Source organism: Chrysemys picta, chromosome 7 (assembly GCF_011386835.1).
Source record: "Chrysemys picta bellii isolate R12L10 chromosome 7, ASM1138683v2, whole genome shotgun sequence".
Classification (NCBI taxonomy): domain Eukaryota; kingdom Metazoa; phylum Chordata; order Testudines; family Emydidae; genus Chrysemys; species Chrysemys picta.
Window position 1 is genome coordinate 63,569,171 of NC_088797.1, and position 20,266 is coordinate 63,589,436.

Sequence of the window (20,266 nt, forward strand, 5' to 3'; positions counted from 1 at the left end):
TATCATTACAGTAACAGACCACTAATGTTAAATTTTAATAATCTTGGAATACTGGGGAAGTTCCAGAGACCTGCAAGAAAGCCACTGCTGCACCAAGGCTTGAGAGTAGTTAAGATAAAATAGGAATTACAAGCCAGTTAGCCAGAAATACAGGACTATCAAAGAACTGAAGGAAGGAAATATAATTAATTCTAATCAACATTACAAGTTTGATTGATGAAAATAATAACTATCTACATAATACACTTTTGTCTTCTGAAACCATTTGATTTAAAACTGCATTACATTCTGCTTAAAAGTGGATTAGATGGACTAAAAAGCGTGTAACTAATAGATCGCAAAAAGGTATCATTAATGGGGAATCATTGTCCAGGAAGAGCGTTTCTATTGACATTCCACTGGGATCAGTTCTTGCCCCAACATTATTCAATATCTTTATCAATGATCTGGAAGGACATATGAAACCATTGCTGACGACCTTTGCAAATGACAAATTGACAGGTGGTAATTACGAGGATAAAGCACTTATACAGGGCAATATAGATAACTTGGTACAACCATACCACATGCATTTTAACACTTCATACATCTAGGAACTGGGGAGACTGTAGATTACAGTACAGGATGAAGACTTTATTCTGGAAGGCAGGATTCTGAAAGGGATCTTGTGGTCATGGCAAATAAGCAGCTGAGCATGAGCTCCCAGTGTAGTGCTCTAAGGCAGCAAATGCAATTCGTGGCTGTATAAATTGGGGTACAGCAAGTCGGAGCAGGGAGATGATTCTACTTCTGTATGCAGCATTGGTGAGACTTTTACAATTCTGACAGTTCTGATGCCACATTTCAAGAAAGATGCTGGCAAACGAGATTTCAGAGAAGAGCCACAAGAATGCTTTGTGTCTGAAATATCTGCCTGAGAGTGAGAGACTAAAGGAGCTCAATCTATTTATTTTATCAAAAAGAAGTTTAATCACAGTCTATACTTACCTATACAGGCAGCTGATAGTGGAGGACTATTTAAACTAGCACACAAGGGAAAAACAAGAGCCAATGACTAAGTTCAGGTCAGAAAACCTGAAAAAAAGGCACAAATGTTTAACAATTAGTGTAATTAACAAATGAAAAATGTTACCAAGGAGTGTGCTAGGTTCTCCATTGCTTGACGAATATTAATCAAGGCTGGGAGTGTTTCTAGAAGATATGTTATAGTTCAAATACAAGTTGTTGTCTTAGGCTAGGTCTACGCTGCCGGAGTTACATCGCCGCTCAGAGAGTGCTGAAAGAAAACCACTGTTGTGTGCGTAATAGCGTGTTCACACTTGCGGCACTTGCAGCAGTGTTCAGAATGGTGCACTCTGGGCAGCTATCCCACAGAACATCTCTTCCTCTTCTGCCACTAAGAGTTGTGGGAAGGCGGAGGGGGTCGCAGGGCATCCTGGTCCTGTCCCAATGCCCCGTGATGCACTGCTTCGCATCCCAGCAATCCCTGTGCTTCCGTCCGTATTTGGCACCATCTTTCAACCGTTTGTGTACTGCACACTCTGCTTCTTCGGGTTGCAGGAATGGATCCCGCACTGTTGACTAATACGCTGCTCGCTCTCATTAACACGTCACGAGTGGCAGTGGAGTTATTCCTTAAACTACAAAGGCAAGAAGAGTTCGACATTGATCTCGCCACGCATAGTAGCTATGACACGAGATTGCTTGTGGCATTCATGGAGGTGCTGACCACAGTGGAATGCTGCTTTTGAGCTCGGGATCACATCATCATGCACATCTGGGATGACGAGCAGTGGCTGCAGAACTTTTGCAAGATGAAAGCCACACTCATGGGACTGTGAGATGAGCTCGCCCCAACCCTGTGGCGCAAGGACATGAGAATGAGAGCTGCCCTGTCGTTGGAGAAGTGCATGACAATTGCACTGTGGAAGCTGGCTACTCCAGACTGCTACCGATCAGTCACTAACCAGTTCGGAGTGGGAAAGTCGACTGTTGGACAGAAGTGTGCAGGGCCATTAATCTCATCCTGCTCTGACAGACCGTAACTCTGGGCAACGTGCGTGACATTGTGGATGGCTTTGCACAAATGGGTTTCCCTAACTGCAGAGGAGCAATAGATGGCAAGCATATTCCAATTCTGGTAGCAGACCATCTAGCCACCGAATACATTAATCAGAAGGAGTATTTCTCTATGGTTCTCCAGGTGCTTGTGGATCACCATGGGCGTTTCACAGACATTAACACAGGCTGAGGTGCATAACGTAGGCATCTTTCGGAACACTGGTCTGTTCAGGAAGCTGCAAGCAGGGACTTTCTTCCCAGACCAGAAGATCACTGTAGGGAAAGTCAAAATGCCCATTGTGATCCTGGGAGACCCCGCCTACCCCTTAATGCCGTGGCTCATGAAACCATCCACGGGGAACCTTGGCAGCAGCAAGAAGTGGTTCAACAAGAGGCTGAGCAAGTGCAGAATGACTGTTGAGTGTGCTTTTGGCCGTTTAAAGGCCTGCTGGTACTGTCTATATAGGAGGCCGGACCTGGCCGATAAAATTTTTATGCTTACAGCCATGTGCTGAACGCTCCATAATATTTGTGAAGGGAAGGGTGAAAGCTTCACTCAGGGCTGGACTGCTGAGGCTCAGTGCCTGGAGGCTGAATTTGAACAGTCAGAGACTAGGGCTATTAGAGGGGTGCAGCGTGGGGCCATAAGGATCAGGGATGCCTTGAGGCAGCAATCTGAAGCTGAAAGCCACTAATATTTGTTGCTATGCTTGGGAGTGCAATGCTTGTAATGCTAGGAGGTGATTGTGACTGGTGCAGACGATGCACTATGAAAGTTTAAGAAAACTGCCTGTTGTTTTGCAGGGCTCTGTTTGCTTTCAATTAATGGAATAAAGATGACTTTCAAACCAAAACAATTCTTTTCTTAAAAAACAACCACCAGAGGAGAGAAACAAACAAAAAACACATCAGCACTATGGGGGATGGGGGAAGGGAGGGTCCCAGGAGGAGGTGGGGTCCCAGGATGGTTAAAGATTTCTATATGTCCAGGTATCACATGCAACCTTGTCCTTTGGAGTACAGTGCAGCGGGTACCGATTTCAGCAGAACTAAACCGCAGAGGGAGTGTAGTGGGTACTGGGAGTCCGCAAGGCTGGACTGTGACGGGGCAGGAGTGGAATGCAGACTGGAGCCAGAAGGTTCATAAGAGTGTGTTGGCAGTGTCTGGGGGGCGCATGGGAAAGAGTTTTGTGACAGTGGCTGCAGGGGAGGGCGGGTGCGGAGCTGCTCCGTTTCCAGTGCTAGTAGTGCCTGGGGCATGTCCACTTGGCGCTCCATAACATTTAAGAGCCACTCTGTAGCTTTGTTCTGGCGTGCTGCGTTCTCCTTTCGGTCCCTCTTCTCGCTGTCCTGCCACTCCTTCAATTCTTGTTTTTTGGCTGTGGAGTGCATCATGAAATCAGTGTTCCAGGACCATACTGTACACTGGGCTGATGGCTCTTGGGGAGAGCCAGCACTGTAGTGGGGGCCTTATAATCATTATTGTTCCCACATTTTCCACAGGCTGTGTTCAGTATAGAAGATACATCGCTGCTGAGGATGAGCAGGGAATCAAGGGAGGGTCTTCTCCAAGACTGCGGCTTCCGCCCTGTGTGCAGCAATGGTTGCTCCCCCCGCAGTGACAGCAGAGTGGCACAGGAAAGTTACCCTTAATGGGGCAAGAAACAAACCAATTCTGCCAAAGAACCTGCGGCAGCAGATTACCCAGTATCTCCACCAGAGTTTCCTAGAGATCTCTGGAGCAGATTCCCGTGAAGTGAGGGTGTCAATCAACACCCTGTTCTGCTGCTCAGACTAGGCATATGGTGGTACGTGCATTATACAGACACAAGCCTGCTTTCTGCAACCCTCCTGCCTCCAACAACTCACTTCAGCAATTCCCAAAATCAAAGCCACTTACCAGGGGCTTCCTCTCCTGTTTGATCTTCGCCAAGCTCTGACAGCTGTGACTGGCTAGCATCCTCCAGGGTAGAAAAGAGCTCCTGGCTGCATGCAGCTCTGACCTCCGAGTCAAGCTTTGCCTCTGGGTCCTGCTCCGCATCCTCATCCAAGATTTCCTCCTCCTGGCTCGGTCCACTCTCGACTGGCACGTGAGCCACCAAAGTATCCACTGTGGCCTTCACAGTGGAGGTGGGGTCGCCACCAAGTATTGCGTCCAGCTCTTCGTAGAACTGGCAGCTCATGGGCGCTGCACCGGAGCAGCGGTTTGCCTCATGCGCCTTATGGTAGGGGTTCCACAGCTCCTTCACTTTGACTCTGCATTGCAGTGTGTCCCAGTCATGGCCCCTTTCTGTCACGCATCGTGAAATCTGCCTGTAGGTGATATAATTCCTACAGTTGGAGCACAGCTGGGACGGGACAGCCTTCGCTCCCCAAATGCTGATGAGGTCCAGAAGCTCGGCATTGCTCCAAGAGACTACTGCATGCGTCACCAAGCAAACAGGAAGGGGACTTTCAAAATTCCAAGGAATTCAAGGGGTGGGGCTCACAGTTGGTCACCTGAAAGCAGGGCAGTAGAGTTCCAACCAATGACCAGAAAGGCAAGAACAGACATTGTGGGACACCTCTTGGAGGCCAATTGCAGTGCTGTAATCAACCAGGGTGTCTACACTGGCACCGCAGCTCTGTAGCCCCGGCGCAGAAAGCTGTACGCCTCTCAGCGGAGTGGTTTTTTTACAGCACTGCAACTGCGCAGTTTCTGCACACTAAGTGGCTTGGCAGTGTGTATACCTCAGGAATTACACCGCAGAAAGCTGCTTTGCTGTGCAGAAACTTGCCAGTGTAGACAAGGCCTAAGATACAGGAGTCACTAGGCTCCATGAATTGCATTATTCAGGAGGTCAGACTAGATTATCATGAATTGCTTCTGGTATTAAAAATCTATTAAAAGCTTAATATAGTCCCTGGAGTATATTTAAGTGAGCAAGGTTCTTGAGTTTCAGTGGCATAAACAGCTGCAAAAAAAAAAAAAAAAAGGGGGGGGGGGAACAAAAGTGGCTTCCCATTTGTGCTAGAAATACAGGCAGGCACATCAAAGGAGACACTTGTGACTCAACATGGCTAAAGCATGTCTGCATTTTGTTGTGTAGATATGTGCTCAATCCACATTAAATTTTTGAGTAATTAGTGTCAGGAAACAGTCACAAAACACAGGCCCAATAACACAATATCCTTCCTCTCAAACTGGCCCAAAAGGAAGTCCCAGAAGCTCTGCAGGAAATCATATGACAACCAAATCTTTTCTGGGGAGCAAATTCTACCATCCCTCAGAAAGGATTCCAAAAGCAACCAGTACTTAAGAAACTATTATTCCACGCAACCAATCTCATTACCCAATGCTCAGTGTCCAAACTCCCATTTCTGAGTAAAGAGCTGCCTCCCACTCCACTGCCAATATCCTGGATCTCTCCCAATAAAGCTTCAGGCCAAGGCATGACAGAGCTGATGCTGTGGACATGCTTGTATACTCTCAGTCATACAATGCAGCTGTCCTATCTCAGAGACATAGCAGAGGCGTGCAACAGCACACCACCAAAAAAAAAAAAAAACATTCCAAACCTTCCTTTTAGGCCAAACCACAAGAGTCATGATGGGAAACTGTCTTTCATCTCCAGAGCCCACTCTTATGGAGTACCATAGGGATCCATACTATTGATAGATGGGTTGCACGGAGCCAGTAGGTAAAATCATAGGGCCTCACGGACTCAGCAATACATGGATAATACCCAGCTATCCAAATACTGAAGGAAACATAGTGCCGGATAAAGAGAAGATGATGAAACTACACCTGGTTTGGATGGATGCAATACTGGTGGAGTAAAATACTTCAAAGAACTTGCTACCAGCATATTACCTCTCCTCAAATAGTTAAGTCTATAGACACAATCCTGGACCCATCATAAATCTCTGGCTGCGGAAAGATCCTCTTCCATCTACGCTTGTCTCAGCTTGTCAGACTCAGGCCCAGCCACAAGTGACCCCTGAGCATTTGTGACCTTTCAACTAGATTACCGCAGCAATGTATTTAGAAATGAATTCACCAACATAAGGCTCCAGCTGGTTCAAACTGCAGCAGTTCACCTTCTTAGCAACACAAACACTCAGAAGGACATCTCTCTGGAGCCTGGCTCCTGCACTGGCTCAATTTAAATAAGGAGTCACATCAATGGGTCCTGCCTTCAAAACTCCTCCACAGAAACACCTGGCTACCTAAAGGAACACCTCAGCCACAGGAACCACTGGTGACTGTATCCTTTTAAGGTCCTGTTTCAACACCAAAGTCATACTCTAACCATGACTGGGGACACAACAGTATGTTAAGTGGTTCCATGTGATACGGCTGAACTTGTGGCGTAGATGGGCCTAGAATGACACTGCAAAAATCAACTTAGGTTTAGGTTCTGAAAATAAATCTAGTTTAAAAAGGGCCTCCCATCAACAGAAATGTTTCCATGGAAACCTTTCCCCTCTTCTATTCTCACAAAAGCTTTTTTAAAGGAACACAACATGTTCTGCAGCATTTGTAGCCTGAACATTGCAGATTCATGGCCAAATGCAGTGTGGGCACAGATTAGAAGCCGACTTGCCCATTTTTATTATCTAAGCAGTCATGTGCAGTGAATATGATTTTCAAATTCTGTCAGATAAGATGTTATTAGTAACAAATAAGGAAATTAAAAAAAAAAATCTGTTTGTGCGCCTCACAGCACCCCTTTTAATTCTCCAGGGAACTGGAAGTTACAGTGGCAAAATGACAGAAGAATCAAGGGTTCAGTACTTAATTGGTTTGTCAAGTATGTTGGCCTCCACATTAAATGAACTTGGCCATTAATTTTACTGCAACTTCCGAAACCTGTAAACAGCCAAGTAAAAGCCTTTGAATGTAGGAAAGAGTGTACAGCTGTCCTCAGCAAGCTGTTCTTATTTTGCTACTGCAGACACTCAGTCAAACCTATAATTTAAGGTGATCTGCAAAAAATGTAAGTCACCTAATTTATGCCTTTTTTGCTTATTTATACTGTACATATATTTTCTTCTCTCCCCTCAAAAGGCAGATGCAGTGCTTGTTTTACCTTTAGAAATCACAAGGTTTCACTGTCTGCTTTTGATGAAGGTGTCTCCTTAAAGAGCCAAAGAACTGGAAAAAAGAGTTCTCCGCCCTAAGCAGAAAAGGCAGATCTTCAGATATCTTCCTTCTCAACTGTTTGTCAGACATTTCAGTTAAATATGAGTTTAATTACAATTTTAGATAAACTAACTAAAAACCCTTTCCTCTCGGTTGACTCAGGAATTGCTTCCTTCACACAGAAGCACAACCCTACTTGCTATCCATTTTTATCTGGAGAGCCAAGACCCAAAATTTGCAATTAAACACTTTTAAACAGCTAAAAAAAAATGGTAAAAACTCCACCCCCCCCCTTCTTCACCCAGCAAATTTAAGATTGCACTTTTTTTTTTTTTTTTTTTTTTTTAGGAAAATAGCAATTTTCACACTGGATCTGACTTTACTCCTGGGGGAATTCTGCACCACTACGCAAGACAGCATTTTGTAGAAATTAATGTTGTGTGTGCAGAATTTCCTTTTTTCCCCACAGAAACGGGCTGCAGAGATGTTGGCTGCCATCAGGGGCCGCTGGACGCAGCAGAGCCCAGCTTACAAATAGAAGACAAGGCTGGGGGAAGGTGGAGTGGACTGGAGGGTTCCCAGCAGCTGCAGTTCCCAGCATGCCCTGAAGAAAGGAGATGGTGGCACACAGGAAACTCTGTGCAAGCCCAGGACCCAGTATCAGGCTGTTTCTCCTCTGGATCCCCGGGTAGGAGGTGAGTGTGTCTGGGCTGGGGAAGGCCCCACAGCTGGGCTCTGAGGGGTGCGAAGGCTCCGGGATGGGGCCAGGGATGAGGGGCTTGGGGTGCAGGAGGGTGCTCCGGGTTAGGACCAATGTGTTCAGAGGACAGGAGGGGGATCAGGGCTGTGGCAGGGGATTGGGGTGCGGGGCGGGCTCAGGCTCCAGGTGGTGCCTACTGCAAGCAGCTCCCGGAACCATGTCCCCCTTCTGGCTCCATGGCGCAGCCAGGCGGATCTACGCGCTGTTCCATCCGCAGGCACTGCTCCTGCAGCTCCCACTGGTCGGGAACCATGGCAAATAGGAGCTGCAGGGGCAGCATCTGAAGATGGGGCAGCGTGCAGAGTCGCCTGGCCACGCCTCCACGTACTACATAGAAGCCGGAGGGGGATCATGCTGACTGCTTCCTGGAAGCCACATGGAGCGGGGCAAGCCCCGAACCCCGCTCCCCGGTGGCAGCTGAGGGCTGGATTAAATGGTCTGATGGGCCGGATGTGGCCTAAGGGCCATAGTTTGCCCACCCATCATAAGGGTTTCTTTAACAATACCGACAAAAAATTCCCCAGGAGTAGAGAGTTGCAGACATACTTGCTGACAGGTATTTTGAAATAAATTACCAAAATAATTGGAACTGGTGCGATTATATAGTGTTATTTTGACAAATAAAATTTGCAGAATTTTGCAGTTTTAAAATATTTTGTGCAGAATCTTTAATTTTTTGGTGCAGAATTCCCCCAGGAGTATGACTTGTAGTCTGGTATCTTATCGCCAAGAGAAGCCAGTGCAGGTATTTCAAAGGAAGATGCAAGAACCCTTGGACTGGCTACTTATGGAAAAGCATCTTGCAAAGGGAGTTCCTGCCTTAACCCAACTACTGACTAACTGGGGTATGCACAAAAGGTGAGAACTCACACACTAGGCTATCCCAAAACTTCCACATTTGGGAGTGAAATTTGTCACGTGTCATCTCTACCCAAACAGGATTTTAATACTTAGAGAAAACTCCCTTGAGCTCCTGAGTTATGGGACTGTTAAGACTTTTTCCCATTGTAAAAAAAATATTCTAGACACAATCTGCCCTTCCCTCAAACAGGCAAAAAAGTGGCTGAGATACGGCCTTGTTTACTTGGGGTAGGGAGCAGGACTTTGATCAGAAAGTACAGCCTCAGCTCTTTGATGTCTTGCTTAGTCTACTGAAAGGTGGCAGGAACAGGCAAGAATAAACACACACAATATCAATGAGGCCAGCAAGACTATGCACTTCTAAATAGTCATCTCACAGAACCGAAACGAAGTTTGTCAGCTTGTGGGTTTTAGCAGGGCAAGGAGATTAACTTTCCCTTTGGTGCCAATAGTTGCTCCAGGGGGCAGAACTATCTAGAATAGTGTTAAGGAGCCTTTCTCTAAGTTCCTCATCCAGCCCAGGTGTCTAAACATCCTTCTCCTGTACAAAACTGGACACTTCCTAGAACAGGGGATCTCAAACATGCGGCCCGCCGAGTTATTTCCTGCGGCCCGCCATAGGCGCTGACTTCACTGACACCCCCCAAGCGCTCCACGTCCCCACTCCTCTGCCTACTTTCCAGCACTTCCCACTGCCAAACAGCTGTTTGGTGGCGCTTAGGACTTTCCAGGAGGGAGGGGGGAGAAGCAGGGACACGGCGTGCTCAGGGGAGGAGGCAGAGAAGAGGTGGGGCCGGGGCAGTGATTTGGGGAAGGGGTTGGAATAGGGGCAGGGAGGGGTGGAGTTGGGGCGGGGACTTTGGGGAAGGGGTTGGAAGAGGCTGGGCAGGGAAGACATTGTTAGCTGGATCAGCAAAACATAACCCACCTCTGGCTCTGTTGCTGCCAGCTCCCACACATGCTCTGGGGAGGAGGAAAAGCAGGCTCTTGGAGCTGCTGTTTAAGGCAGTGTTTACAGTCACTCTCGCTCTGGGGGTGGGGATGTCTGATGAGTGCATTTCAATGAGCCGTTTCCACAGTTCTCTGAAGTTTACCCAGTCAAACTGCCCAAGCTTGACAAACAGCCTTGCAGCTCCTCGCTCCCAATCAAGCCATTGAGCCTGCTCTTCCTGCATCTCCAATCCTCCCCTCCAGCTATACCCCAACTCACACCAACCCTCAGCTAGACCCTTTGCCACTCTTCAAATCTCCCCTCCATCAAGGGAGGGCCAAACACACCGCTATTGAAATCCCTCCCCATTGATCTCATGTGCAGTGTTTAAAGCTGGGGGGAGAAGGGAAAAGCCTTTTCCTTTAACACTGGGAGGGAGGGAAAGGGAATCAGAGAGAAATATCATGGGGGGGGGGGGGTGGAAGACAGGGATTTTGGATTTTCCAGTTTACAAAAGCCAAGCCTGTTCCCCACGCCTCTCACCCTCAAAAACGCCTGGATGGGAAAGAAATCCCCGACCCTCCTAGGGGACACGGACACTTCAACACAGGTGCTGACTGCTGAGTAAATTTGCTCAATAGAGGCCTACAGCTCCAAGCATGCTCTACTCCACTTTGCACGGAGCTGCTGCCTTAGAGACAGAGCAAGGCATGCTGTGAGTAGTTGGGAAGAATGTTTGTTAAAAGTGGCAACATATTTTGTATGAATAGTTACTTTAAAAAGTTCCTGCCATTACAGCTATGTTGATAGACTCTTAGTGTAGATCAGGGACAGGCAAACTTTTTGGCCTGAGGGGGGCCACATCGGGTTTCCAAAATTGTATGGAGAGCTGGTTAGAGGAGGCTGTGCCTCCCCAAACAGTCAGGTGTGGCCCAGCCAATGCCCCCTATCTGACCCCCCCCCCCCCCCGCTTCTCGCCCCCGAACCCCCCGCCCCTAACTGTCCCCGCCGCCCCATCCAACCCCTCCTCTCATTCCTGACTGCTCCCCCTCACCCCGGGACCTCTGCCCCATCCAGCCACCCCTTCTCCCTAACCGCTCCTGGAACCCCTGCCCCTGACTGCCCCATCCAACCCTTCCTCTCATTCCTGACTGCCCCCCCCCGGGACCTCTGCCCCATCCAACCACCCCTTCTCCTTGCCTGCCCCCCACTGCCCCATCCTGACTGCCCCTCCAGGACCCCTGCCCCCATGTTCCCTGCCCTCTGACCACCCCACTCCCTATCCACACCTCCACCCCCAACCACCACCCCAAACTCCCCTGCCCCCTTACCGCGTTGCCTGGAGCACAGGTGGCTGGCAGCGCTACAGCCACGCCGCCCAGAGCACCAGGACAGGCAGCCCCACCACCGTGCAGCACAGAGCACCAGGTCAGGCTGCAGCTCTGCAGCTGCACTGCCCCAGGAGCTGGCAGCCCCACCACCGTGCAGCACAGAGCACCAGGTCAGGCTGCAGCTCTGCAGCTGCACTGCCCCAGGAGCTGGCAGCCCCACCGCCCAGAGTGTTGCGCCAGCGCTGCAGTGAGCTGAGGCTGTGGGGGAGGGGCCGGGGGCTAGCCTCCCAGGCCAGGATCTCAGGGGCTGGGCAGGAGAGTCCCACGGGCTGAATGTGGCTGGTGGGCCATAGTTTGCCCACCTCTGGTGTAGATCATCATCAGTATTACTGAGCACATAAGGAATAGTTATAGGTGTTTATATTTTATTAAAACCCCTCTTCACATTACAGTTTTTAAAAAGTTAATACACTGACTTCTAATAGCATACTATATTACTCTTCATTTTTTACTATACTTTTCTTTCATTGTATGAAAAGGTTTCAGTGATACGGCCCTCAGGCCAATGTACTAGTCCTCATGTGGCCCTCATGGTGATTTGAGTTTGAGATCCCCGTCCTAGAACTATCTGGCACAAGCTAGTCCTTTCCTGACTGACTAGCTTGGTGCAAATCTGACTAGCTGTGATGACTAGCTTGGTGCAAATCAGAAGAGTGGTAGAGACCAAAGGGCCACCAGAGGAATGGCAGAGAACCAAAAGTTTCCCACTTCTGAGTGTTTAGGGTGGGAAGGTGAGAAGCTAGTCCTCTATTTGTGCAGAACCTATGCTTTTCCTTTGAAAGAGTGACATTTCTACTGGCTGAGATTGCAAAGACTCAGGTGTAACTAATGCACAGTCTTGTCTTCCTGTATCTGCAGACAAGACAGCATTACAACTTCTGCAGCTGCTGCTCAGAATTTTGCTAAGCAGCCGCAGAATGAAGTTATCAAGTTTCTGGGTAAGTCTCCCTGTGGCTCCTCAGAACTGTAGGCAGCAGTGAAATTATTCACAGGGGAAGAGAGCCCAAAACCACAGCAGCTTAGGATAGAATGTGTCTGTGTTCACCAGAGTCAGCCTAAGAAACCCACAGCTGACAAATGAGGCTATCAAGAAACTGGGGTAATGATTGCCTGTCTCAGCAAGCACCAATAGACAGCCATACCAAAACATGTCCCCTAGGACATTTCACCTTCAGCTCGTGGGAGATTAAAGAGCTCTTACTATTAATATGCTCACACTTTTTCACACAGCTCACACCACCATACTCTTCATCATGATTAAAAATACCCCAGCGAGAACAAACTAAGACACAGATGCACTTCCTAAGCACAGACCTCAGCAGCCAGGAGTCTGGATGGCTGCTTTAGTCACCCCACCTGCTGCAAATCAGAGTCTGGGAGTTTCTCCACACGACCTACTAAAACTCTGGAGAACATCAAGTACTGCTCTTGTACATCCTACAATGCAAGGTGAACATTCATCCATTTACCTCACATCACTCAGCCTCTCCTGAAAACATGCACCATGCCCTGTCAGGAAGAGCTGCTTTACCTGCTGTTTGGGTCTGTTCTACGTGGGCTCCTAGGACATGTCTACACTGAGATTAGACACCCGCGGCTGGCCCGTGCCAGCTGACTCAAGCTAAGCAGCTGTTTTATTGCGGTGTCCATGCTCGGAGGCTCCCCGCTCGCGGAGTCTTTGGGCCCGGGGTCCGGGTCCAGCCCCAGCCAGCCGCGGGGGTCTCAGCGCAGTGTTATGTACCCTCAGCACTAACGGGTGAGGCAGCAGCACATTATAGCGCCCGCCTGACACCGGCCCGCTCTGCCTCGGGCTCGCTCCTGCCGCTTTCAACACCAGCCCAGGAGCAGGCTGCTGCCGAGCGGCCCTTCCCCAGCGCAGCGGGTCCCTCGCTCCTCCGGAGCTGTGTCCCCGGCCGCCCCCAACGTCCCAGCAGGCCCAGCCAGGGGCTCGCCAGAGGCCCGCCGGGAACGCTCCGGGCCGCAGCGAGGAGCCCCCGGCCCCGCCCCGGAGCAGCGGCTGCCCGGCCAGGCATGGGGGGGGGGGGCTCTGCCGCCTCCCCAGCAGCAGCCCGGGCCCGTGGCGAGCCGTGGGGACAGCGCGCTCCCCAGGCCAGGCATGTAGCGTGAGGGGGTCTCTCTGCCGCCCGCCCCCCGTACCTACTCAGCGCCGCCCCTCACGAGCCACCGGACACGTCGCTCCCACGCACGCGCAGCTAACACCGCTCGCTTCCACCTCCTACCAGCCAACCACCGAACAGAAGGGCTCAGGTACGGTAAGGCAGCGAGAACAAAATACTTGTCGTCACGGATCCGCGTAGTACCAGGAACCCCCTACCGAATCCGACGCGGGGGCGGGGCTCGGGGCTGGGCCGTGTCGCACTGTGGGACAAGGGGCAGCGCTGGGGGGTGGGGCTGGGCAGCTGCGCTCAGTGCTGGGGTTGGGGGTCAGGGCAGTGCCACAATACGGGGCGGGCTCAGTGCAGGACTGGGCCGTGTCACACTGTGGGTAGCGGAGAGGTGGAGCTCAGTGCTGGGGGTGGCGCTGGGCCTGGTCACACTGTGGGATAAGGGTCAGTGCTGGCGAGTGGGGCTTGGCAGTGTCACACTCACTAGGGGCAATGTTCAGTGCGAGTGGGCAGTGCTGCATTGGGAGAAGGTGCAAGGCTGGGGACACCCCACCCTGAGGGCAATGCACTGTGCTGCGGGGGCAGGCTGGGATGAGAATCAATGCTGGGGGCAGAGGCGTCACATTGGGGGTGATGCTCACTGTTAAAGATTGGGGCTGGTGAGTGTCACACTGATGAGTAGGGCTCAGTGATTGGGGGCAAAGCTCAATGCTGGGGTGGCATGGGGCAGTGCTGGGATCAGGGCTGGGCACCTGGGTGGGGGCTCAGAGCTGGGCAGTGTCACATCAGGTAGCGCTCATTGCTGGGGTCAGGGCTGGGTAGCTGGAGGGTGGGGGAGGGGGAAGCTCAGTGCTGGGGGTGTTACACAGCAATATCACACTGTTGGACGATGCACTGTACAGGTGGGGCTGGGTAAGCTCCCTGAGATGAGGATCAATGCTGGGGGCAGAGGAGTCACAATGGGGGTGATACTCAGGTTTGGGGCTAGCGAGTGTAACTCGGTAGGGGAAATACTCAGTGGGTCAGTGGCGCTGAGGTTCAGTGCTGGGGGCAGGGCTGGGTAATGTCACTGTCATTCTTCTGTAACATTGTTTAAAAGGGGGGTGATGCCTGAAAAGCCAATGCTCTCCCACATTTTTGGTCCCCATTGTTAATTTGTGGAACAGAAGGGCTGCTCCTTTTACAACAGCAAGTTACCCTAGCTACAACCAGCTAAAGTGGGGTGGTGGCCAGGGCCGGCTCTAGGTTTTTTGCCACCCCAAGCAAAAAAAATTTTGGCTACCCCCCTTCCCAGCCCTGGGCTCCGTGCCGCACCCAGCCTCAGCCTATTGGTCAAAGGTGGTGGGGAGGTGGTGACCTCACAGAGAGATGCTGACATCAGCCAGGCAGGATAGGGGCGCAGGGCCAGGGAAACCTCAGAGACCCCTGTGGTTTTGCTTCAGCAAGTCTCTTTCTCGAGGTCTCTCTTTGAGGACTCAGAGAGTATTAGGGTTCACGTACGTGTGTGCGAGGAGGAGTCTCTTTCGAGTTTTCTCCTTTCCTTTTACTGATTTTACTAGAAAACAGACGTCCCTGTTTACGAGGTAAAAGCCTCCGAGAGGTTTGGAACCTGTTCAGTCTGATCCATCTGGTGCCAGCCGAATTCTAGGCATGGAAAGCACTAGTTGAAGGTGGCAGAATTGTATTTCCCACCTGGGATTTTGTCCCATACAATCACTGGGGACATTAGGGTTTGTCCTTTTCATTTTACCTTTTCCTCCATCCCTCCTTCCTTTCTCTTCATCTCTTCCTTCTTTTGTCCTTTCTCCTGTTTCCCTCCCAACACCAGGAGGGGTGAGGCGGGCTGGCTCCAACTGGCTGTAGGATCTTTTGCTGCAGAGGCTGTGGGTTAGGAATGTTCCTCTTGGGGAGGCAGAGGCAGAGCAGAGAATGAGCTTGGCTGGAGTCAAGTTCTTCTTGTCCTGGTTAAGTGGTGACTGAGCTTTTAAGGGCACCATGCTGACCCTCCACACACACACCCTGTCGGGTGCTGCAGGGAGGTGAAGGAGGAAACGGTTGGCACAGAGATGAAGCAGACTGAAGTAGGGACAAACACAAGGGTGGAGCAGTCCACGGTGGGTTCCTGTGCACTGTCCTGAAGGGAGTATAGAGCATAGGCATGGGGAAGACCAAAATTCACCTCCAGGTAGATCATCAACCTACTCCTCTGTCCCAAGGGCCAGGAAGGCCTCTGGTTTTTGCTCTCTTCGGTAGCTGGAGCTGCTCCGATTTGGGGGTGGGGTAGGCAGAGGTGGGAACAGGCCATAGGATTTAATCAAGTGTCAGAGGGAGACTCCCCCTCTGCGGGAGATTATGTTGCCCCTCTGTGGGGAATCTCTTCCTTGCAGATGCTGGACTCTGCCAGGAAGCCCAGCTCCCATCCCTAGCAGCTTGGCTGTTCCCTACCTGCTGTGCACCAGGCCCTCTGCAGAGAGCTGCTCTGGGCAAGGACTGCAGAGCCAGCTGTCATCCTGGCAGGTGTAGCCCCAGGTTCCATAACCCTGACCCATGGTCTCCCTCCGCTGGCAGGCTCTGAAGAAGGCCTGCCCAGAGACATGGATGCCATGCTGAAGAGCTTGCTGACAGCAACCCCCAGCACAGACAATCACCAGCATATCTTGGAGGTGAGCATAATGGTCAGGGGGAGCAGGAGTTTTACCTTAGCCCTGGGGAGGCCTGGAAATGAGAGACTGGATGATCCACATTTCCATTGTGTCCTCCTACCTGAAAGCCATCCGTGGTCAGAGCAGTGAGTGCAGGGCAGCGTTGGGGCCCTTCCACCTTCAGGGATAGAGGGAAGGCGCTGGTGCTCGACAACAGGGCTCTTCCTGGTTCTGTTGAGCACTAACTCCAACGCCCCAGGCAGGCTTGTGGAGTGAGAGCATCAGACCCCTGTGAGGTCCAGGAGAAGGCCCTCTGAGAAGAGCACTGGCTCCTTCCTAGGAAGCTGCTGAGATTCTCAAGGAGGGATTCATCCCTTCTCTCCCATGGACACAGAGGATTGTAAGGAGCAGGGCGTTGTCCTTTATCCAACAGAGACCTGTCCTAGCTCTCACCCACAAACCTGGGAGAGAGCTGGGCACTTGACCAGATCCTACCCCTGCACTTGCCCTGGTACACTTTCTTCTCCCCTCCTGCCTTGGCTATTAGGCTATGGCTCTATGAACATGAAACAAACAGGAACTTCTTCTCTATCTCTAAGCCAAACTGATTTATCAAGTCTGACCCCACAACATATTTCAGGGGGCGTATTTCCAGTACATGTATAGAACTCATTATACCCCACTCAGACCTGGTCACGTGGATTCGGCGGCGTTTCTGCGGGCGATCTGACGGTCCCGTGCCTTCGACGTACCTGCCGCTGAATTGCCACTGAAGACTGCCTGCGCTTGCTGCGCTGCTTCCTGGAGCTGCCCCTGCAGGGCAGGCAGCCCTATGAAGTGGTGCAGCAGCTGGCATACTCCCACTGCATGTGCTCTAACCCAACCAATATCCGCCGTCCTCCAGAGCTCTCTGCCCTGGCTTCTAATCAGAAAGGCCCTGACTGGTTCCCCGGTACAAGAGAGGGGACCAGCCCCTTCACCAGAGCCTAACAGGTCCTTCTTTATTTGATAGAGTTACAGGGGAGGGTTGAGGGTTGTTCCTGGGCGGCTAGCGGGGCTGTTTTGGAGCTTTGATTTATTGCCTTCTTTTAATGTTTTATCTAATCTAGAGTATCTGGAGAGACATTTCCCTCCGTGCTTTACATACAATTTTATTGTAAACCCTCAGTTGAAGAGTGTCATGTTCATGGTCACATTCAGGGAAGGGCAGAGGCTGGTGGCTGAGGAAGGTCTCCCAACTTCAGAACGGCCAGGTCTGCTTTTCAAGTGAATGTATCAGTATTTACGACTGCATTGCCCCCAGGCACGTGTGATAAATGAAGGCGGGGGTATCTCCCTTTTATGGACACCCAGCCAGCCACTTAGCTATAAAATCCCTGTTTGTAGCTGTTCTCTACTTGCTTTATCTGTAAAGGGTTAAAAAGTCCCTAGGTTAAAGGGAGAGAGTGAGCACCTGACCAAAAGAGCCCATGGGAAGGCTAGAACTTTTTAAAATTGGGAAAAAACTTTCCCTTTGTCTGTCTGTGTTTGTTCTCCCGGAAAGCAGGGACAGGGCTGGATCTAGGCTGTAAAAGCTTGTGCCAGGTATGAAAATCATCAGAACATACCTAGAAACTACTCTTTTGAAACCCCAGATATGTAAGTAGATCAGGAAATGTCTAGGAAGATGCTATTAGGTTTATCTCTTTTGTTTCTTTATGGCTTGTGACTCCTCTGTGCTAACCCCAGGTGCTTTTCTTCTGCTTGTAACCCTTAAGCTGGACCTCAAGAAGCTATCTGGATGCTTAATCCTTGTAATTGTTTATTTAAAACCTAGCAAAAAGCATAAGTTCCAGACGTATTTTTCTTTCTTTTTGTTTTTAATAAAATTTACCTTTTTTTAAGACCAGGATTGGATGTTTATGTCCCTAAGAGGTTTGTGCGTATGTTGTTTAATTAGCTGGTGGCAACAGCTGATTTCCTTTGGGTTTTTTTTTCTCAGCTCTTCCCTTGGGAGGGCGGGTGAAAGGGCCTGAGGATACCCCACAGGAAGGAATTCCCAAATGTGGCTTTCTGGGCTCTCAGAAGGGTTTTTTTTTTTGCATTTGGGTGGTGGCAGCATCTACCTATCCAAGTTCAGAGAGAAGCTGTAACCTTGGGAGTTTAATACAAGCCTGGAGTGGCCAGTATTAATTTTTAGAATCCTTGCAGGCCCCCACCTTCTGCACTTGAAGTGCCAGAGTGGGGAATCAGCCATGACATGGTGGCAGAGCGGTGGGATCATTTTGAACCAGAAGCACAGACCTCAGGATTTTAAAAGGACACATTTTTTCTTTTGGCAGCCTGCACAGCCAGGGAAGTTTCTTTTCTTTTCTTTTCTGCCTGAGGGGGAACAGGCACAAAAAGGGTTCAGCCTGCAAAGCCAGGGAGTCCAACATGCATTTTTTTTTCTAGCTTTGTGGCAACAAAATAGCCAGGCTAGAGTAGGGCAGCCCTGTCCATGAGGTCGGGCACCAAAACTCAAGAGCAACCAGTCTTCCCAAAGCAGCACACCACGGAGAAGACAGACCCAGACCAAGCCCAGACATCCAGCTCCATGATGGAAATTCAGGGAGGGGATGAGGGAATGGAGAATCCCAACTGAGATCCTGGTGCCAGGATGGAGGGATGCAATGAGGGGGGGAGGGGCAATGGCAGAAACCCATCCCAAGGTGGTTCCTTGGGAGGAAGAGGAGCCAAAGGGGTCGGCAGAGAGCCCAGGGCTGGGAATACATGAACGGACCCCTCAGATCGCCTCCTGTTGCAGCAAGCAGGGGTCACTGCACAGATCTGCCCTGATGTCACCTCACCTACTGCCATGGATCCATACGATTGGTGCTACACTCTGGCTTTGGAACAGTCTCTCAGGAAGCCCTTTGATGTGCCAGACCCCCAGCGGTCTCACTCTTCCTGCAGGGTAAGACACACGGCTTCACTGCCTCCTGTGACTGGACCTCTGGGCCTTCAGCACTCCTGCTTCACACCAGGAGCAGTGTTCAGCGAATCCAGCTGAGATAGACTCCTGATGGAGACTTGTGTACACTTCAGGGATTAAGGCACCTCACCAAGCATTTGCAGTGACATTCAGAGCATTGACTAATTAACCAGGGTGACGACCTGTCCCAAATTGGGCGGGACAGTCCCGAAATGCAGAGTTCAAGTCCCTGTCCCGGGCTGAATGACTCCAGGACAGCAGCTCCCTCTGGGTCATTTGTTGCTAGGTTTCAATGCCCAGGCAATTGGGTTTGCCATCTTCAGTTCAGCAGGGGGTCAGGGTGCAGGGTGCGGCAGGGGGCTTAAGGCAGGGGGTCGGGGTGCAGGAGGGGTGCGGGGTGTGGCAGGGGGTTCAGGGCAGGGGATTAGGGTGCAAAAGGGCTTCAGGGGGCGGGCTCTGGTCCAGCGTGCAGCGGGGGCAGGTCAGGCTCCGGAAGCGTCTGGAACCTGGGGGAGGCGGGGCACAAGGGTCTGTGTGTTGCTGTTGCTTCAGGCACCGCCCCCAGCAGCCCCATTGGCCGGGAACGGGGAACTGCGGCCAATGGCAGCTGCAGGGGGCGCTGCCTGAAGCAAGAGCAACACACAGACCCCTGTGCACCCCCTTCCCCAAGTTCTGGACACTTCCCGGGGTGGCGCGGGGGCAGGGCGGGCAGGCAGGGAGCCTGCCCTTCCCCTGGTGCGCGTCGGGCCGGAGACGCTCTAGGTAAACGTTGGGGAGCGTGGGGGGGCCACGAGGAGCTTGCAGGCCGCAGAAAATACCCGGCCCACGGGCCGCGTGTTTGAGACCCCTGGATTACAGCATGACGGTGCAAAACTCATTGGTCCCAATGAAGGAAAATCACTGTATAAACAGGGTGTCTTGCCATGAAACTTTGGGTTTGTGCTGCCAAGACTTCCCTGGGGCATCATGTCGTGACCATCAGAACCTGGCTCCTACCTACCCGTGACCAACCTAGCTGGCCACTAGATTGATCCAGACTCTGGACTGGTAACTATAACATCACCTGGCGGGGGGAGGGTGCATATGTGTGTGTGTGTGTGTCTGGTGAATAAATACATATGCTAATTGTTGTATCTTTAATAAATGCGGCGTATTGCCTTTTCCCCTGAAACAGATCCCGTGTGCTTCTTATAAGCATAACAGGGTGGGGTGCCTTACCCTTAGCAACCCTAATCATAACTCCAACTGGCCTACTTACAGGAACCCTAATGCTAGCTCAGGGAGCCATACCCATAGGAATACTAAAACTAGGGCAGGGAGCCCTAGCCATGGGAACCCTAACCCTAGGTCAGAGAGTCCGAAACACAAGAACCCTAACACTAGGGAGGGGAGCCCTAGCCAGAGAAACCCTAACCC

At 51.0% G+C, this 20,266-nt stretch overlaps 1 protein-coding gene and 1 long non-coding RNA gene across 20 annotated transcripts in view; one reads left to right on the plus strand and one right to left on the minus strand.

The window, feature by feature from the left end:
* Positions 1-13,428, minus strand: part of ERLIN1 (ER lipid raft associated 1) — a 59,527-nt gene extending 46,099 nt beyond the window's left edge. For 5 of the 18 annotated variants that reach the window (XM_042856128.2, XM_065551643.1, XM_065551642.1 and 2 more), the window contains exon 1: positions 13,287-13,428. Coding sequence is in view for 4 of the 18 variants with exons in the window: in XM_065551635.1 (XP_065407707.1) it covers positions 3,962-4,244 (283 nt within the window). In the remaining 14 variants the exon portion in view is untranslated. Of the gene's footprint in view, positions 1-3,961; positions 7,455-11,069; positions 11,219-12,660; positions 12,807-13,286 lie in introns of those variants that run through there. The other 13 variants (XM_042856129.2, XM_065551644.1, XM_065551641.1 and 10 more) reach the window with 9 other exon arrangements.
* On the plus strand, positions 13,276-17,788 carry LOC135972702 (uncharacterized). Of its 2 annotated transcripts, none has more exons than XR_010589183.1 (3): positions 13,276-13,397; positions 15,643-15,918; positions 16,538-17,788. It is a non-coding gene; the product is annotated as an uncharacterized LOC135972702 (long non-coding RNA). The 2 variants fall into 2 exon arrangements; XR_010589184.1 differs by having other exon boundaries at positions 13,295-13,397; positions 15,824-15,918.
* The last annotated feature ends 2,478 nt before the right edge of the window (positions 17,789-20,266 follow it).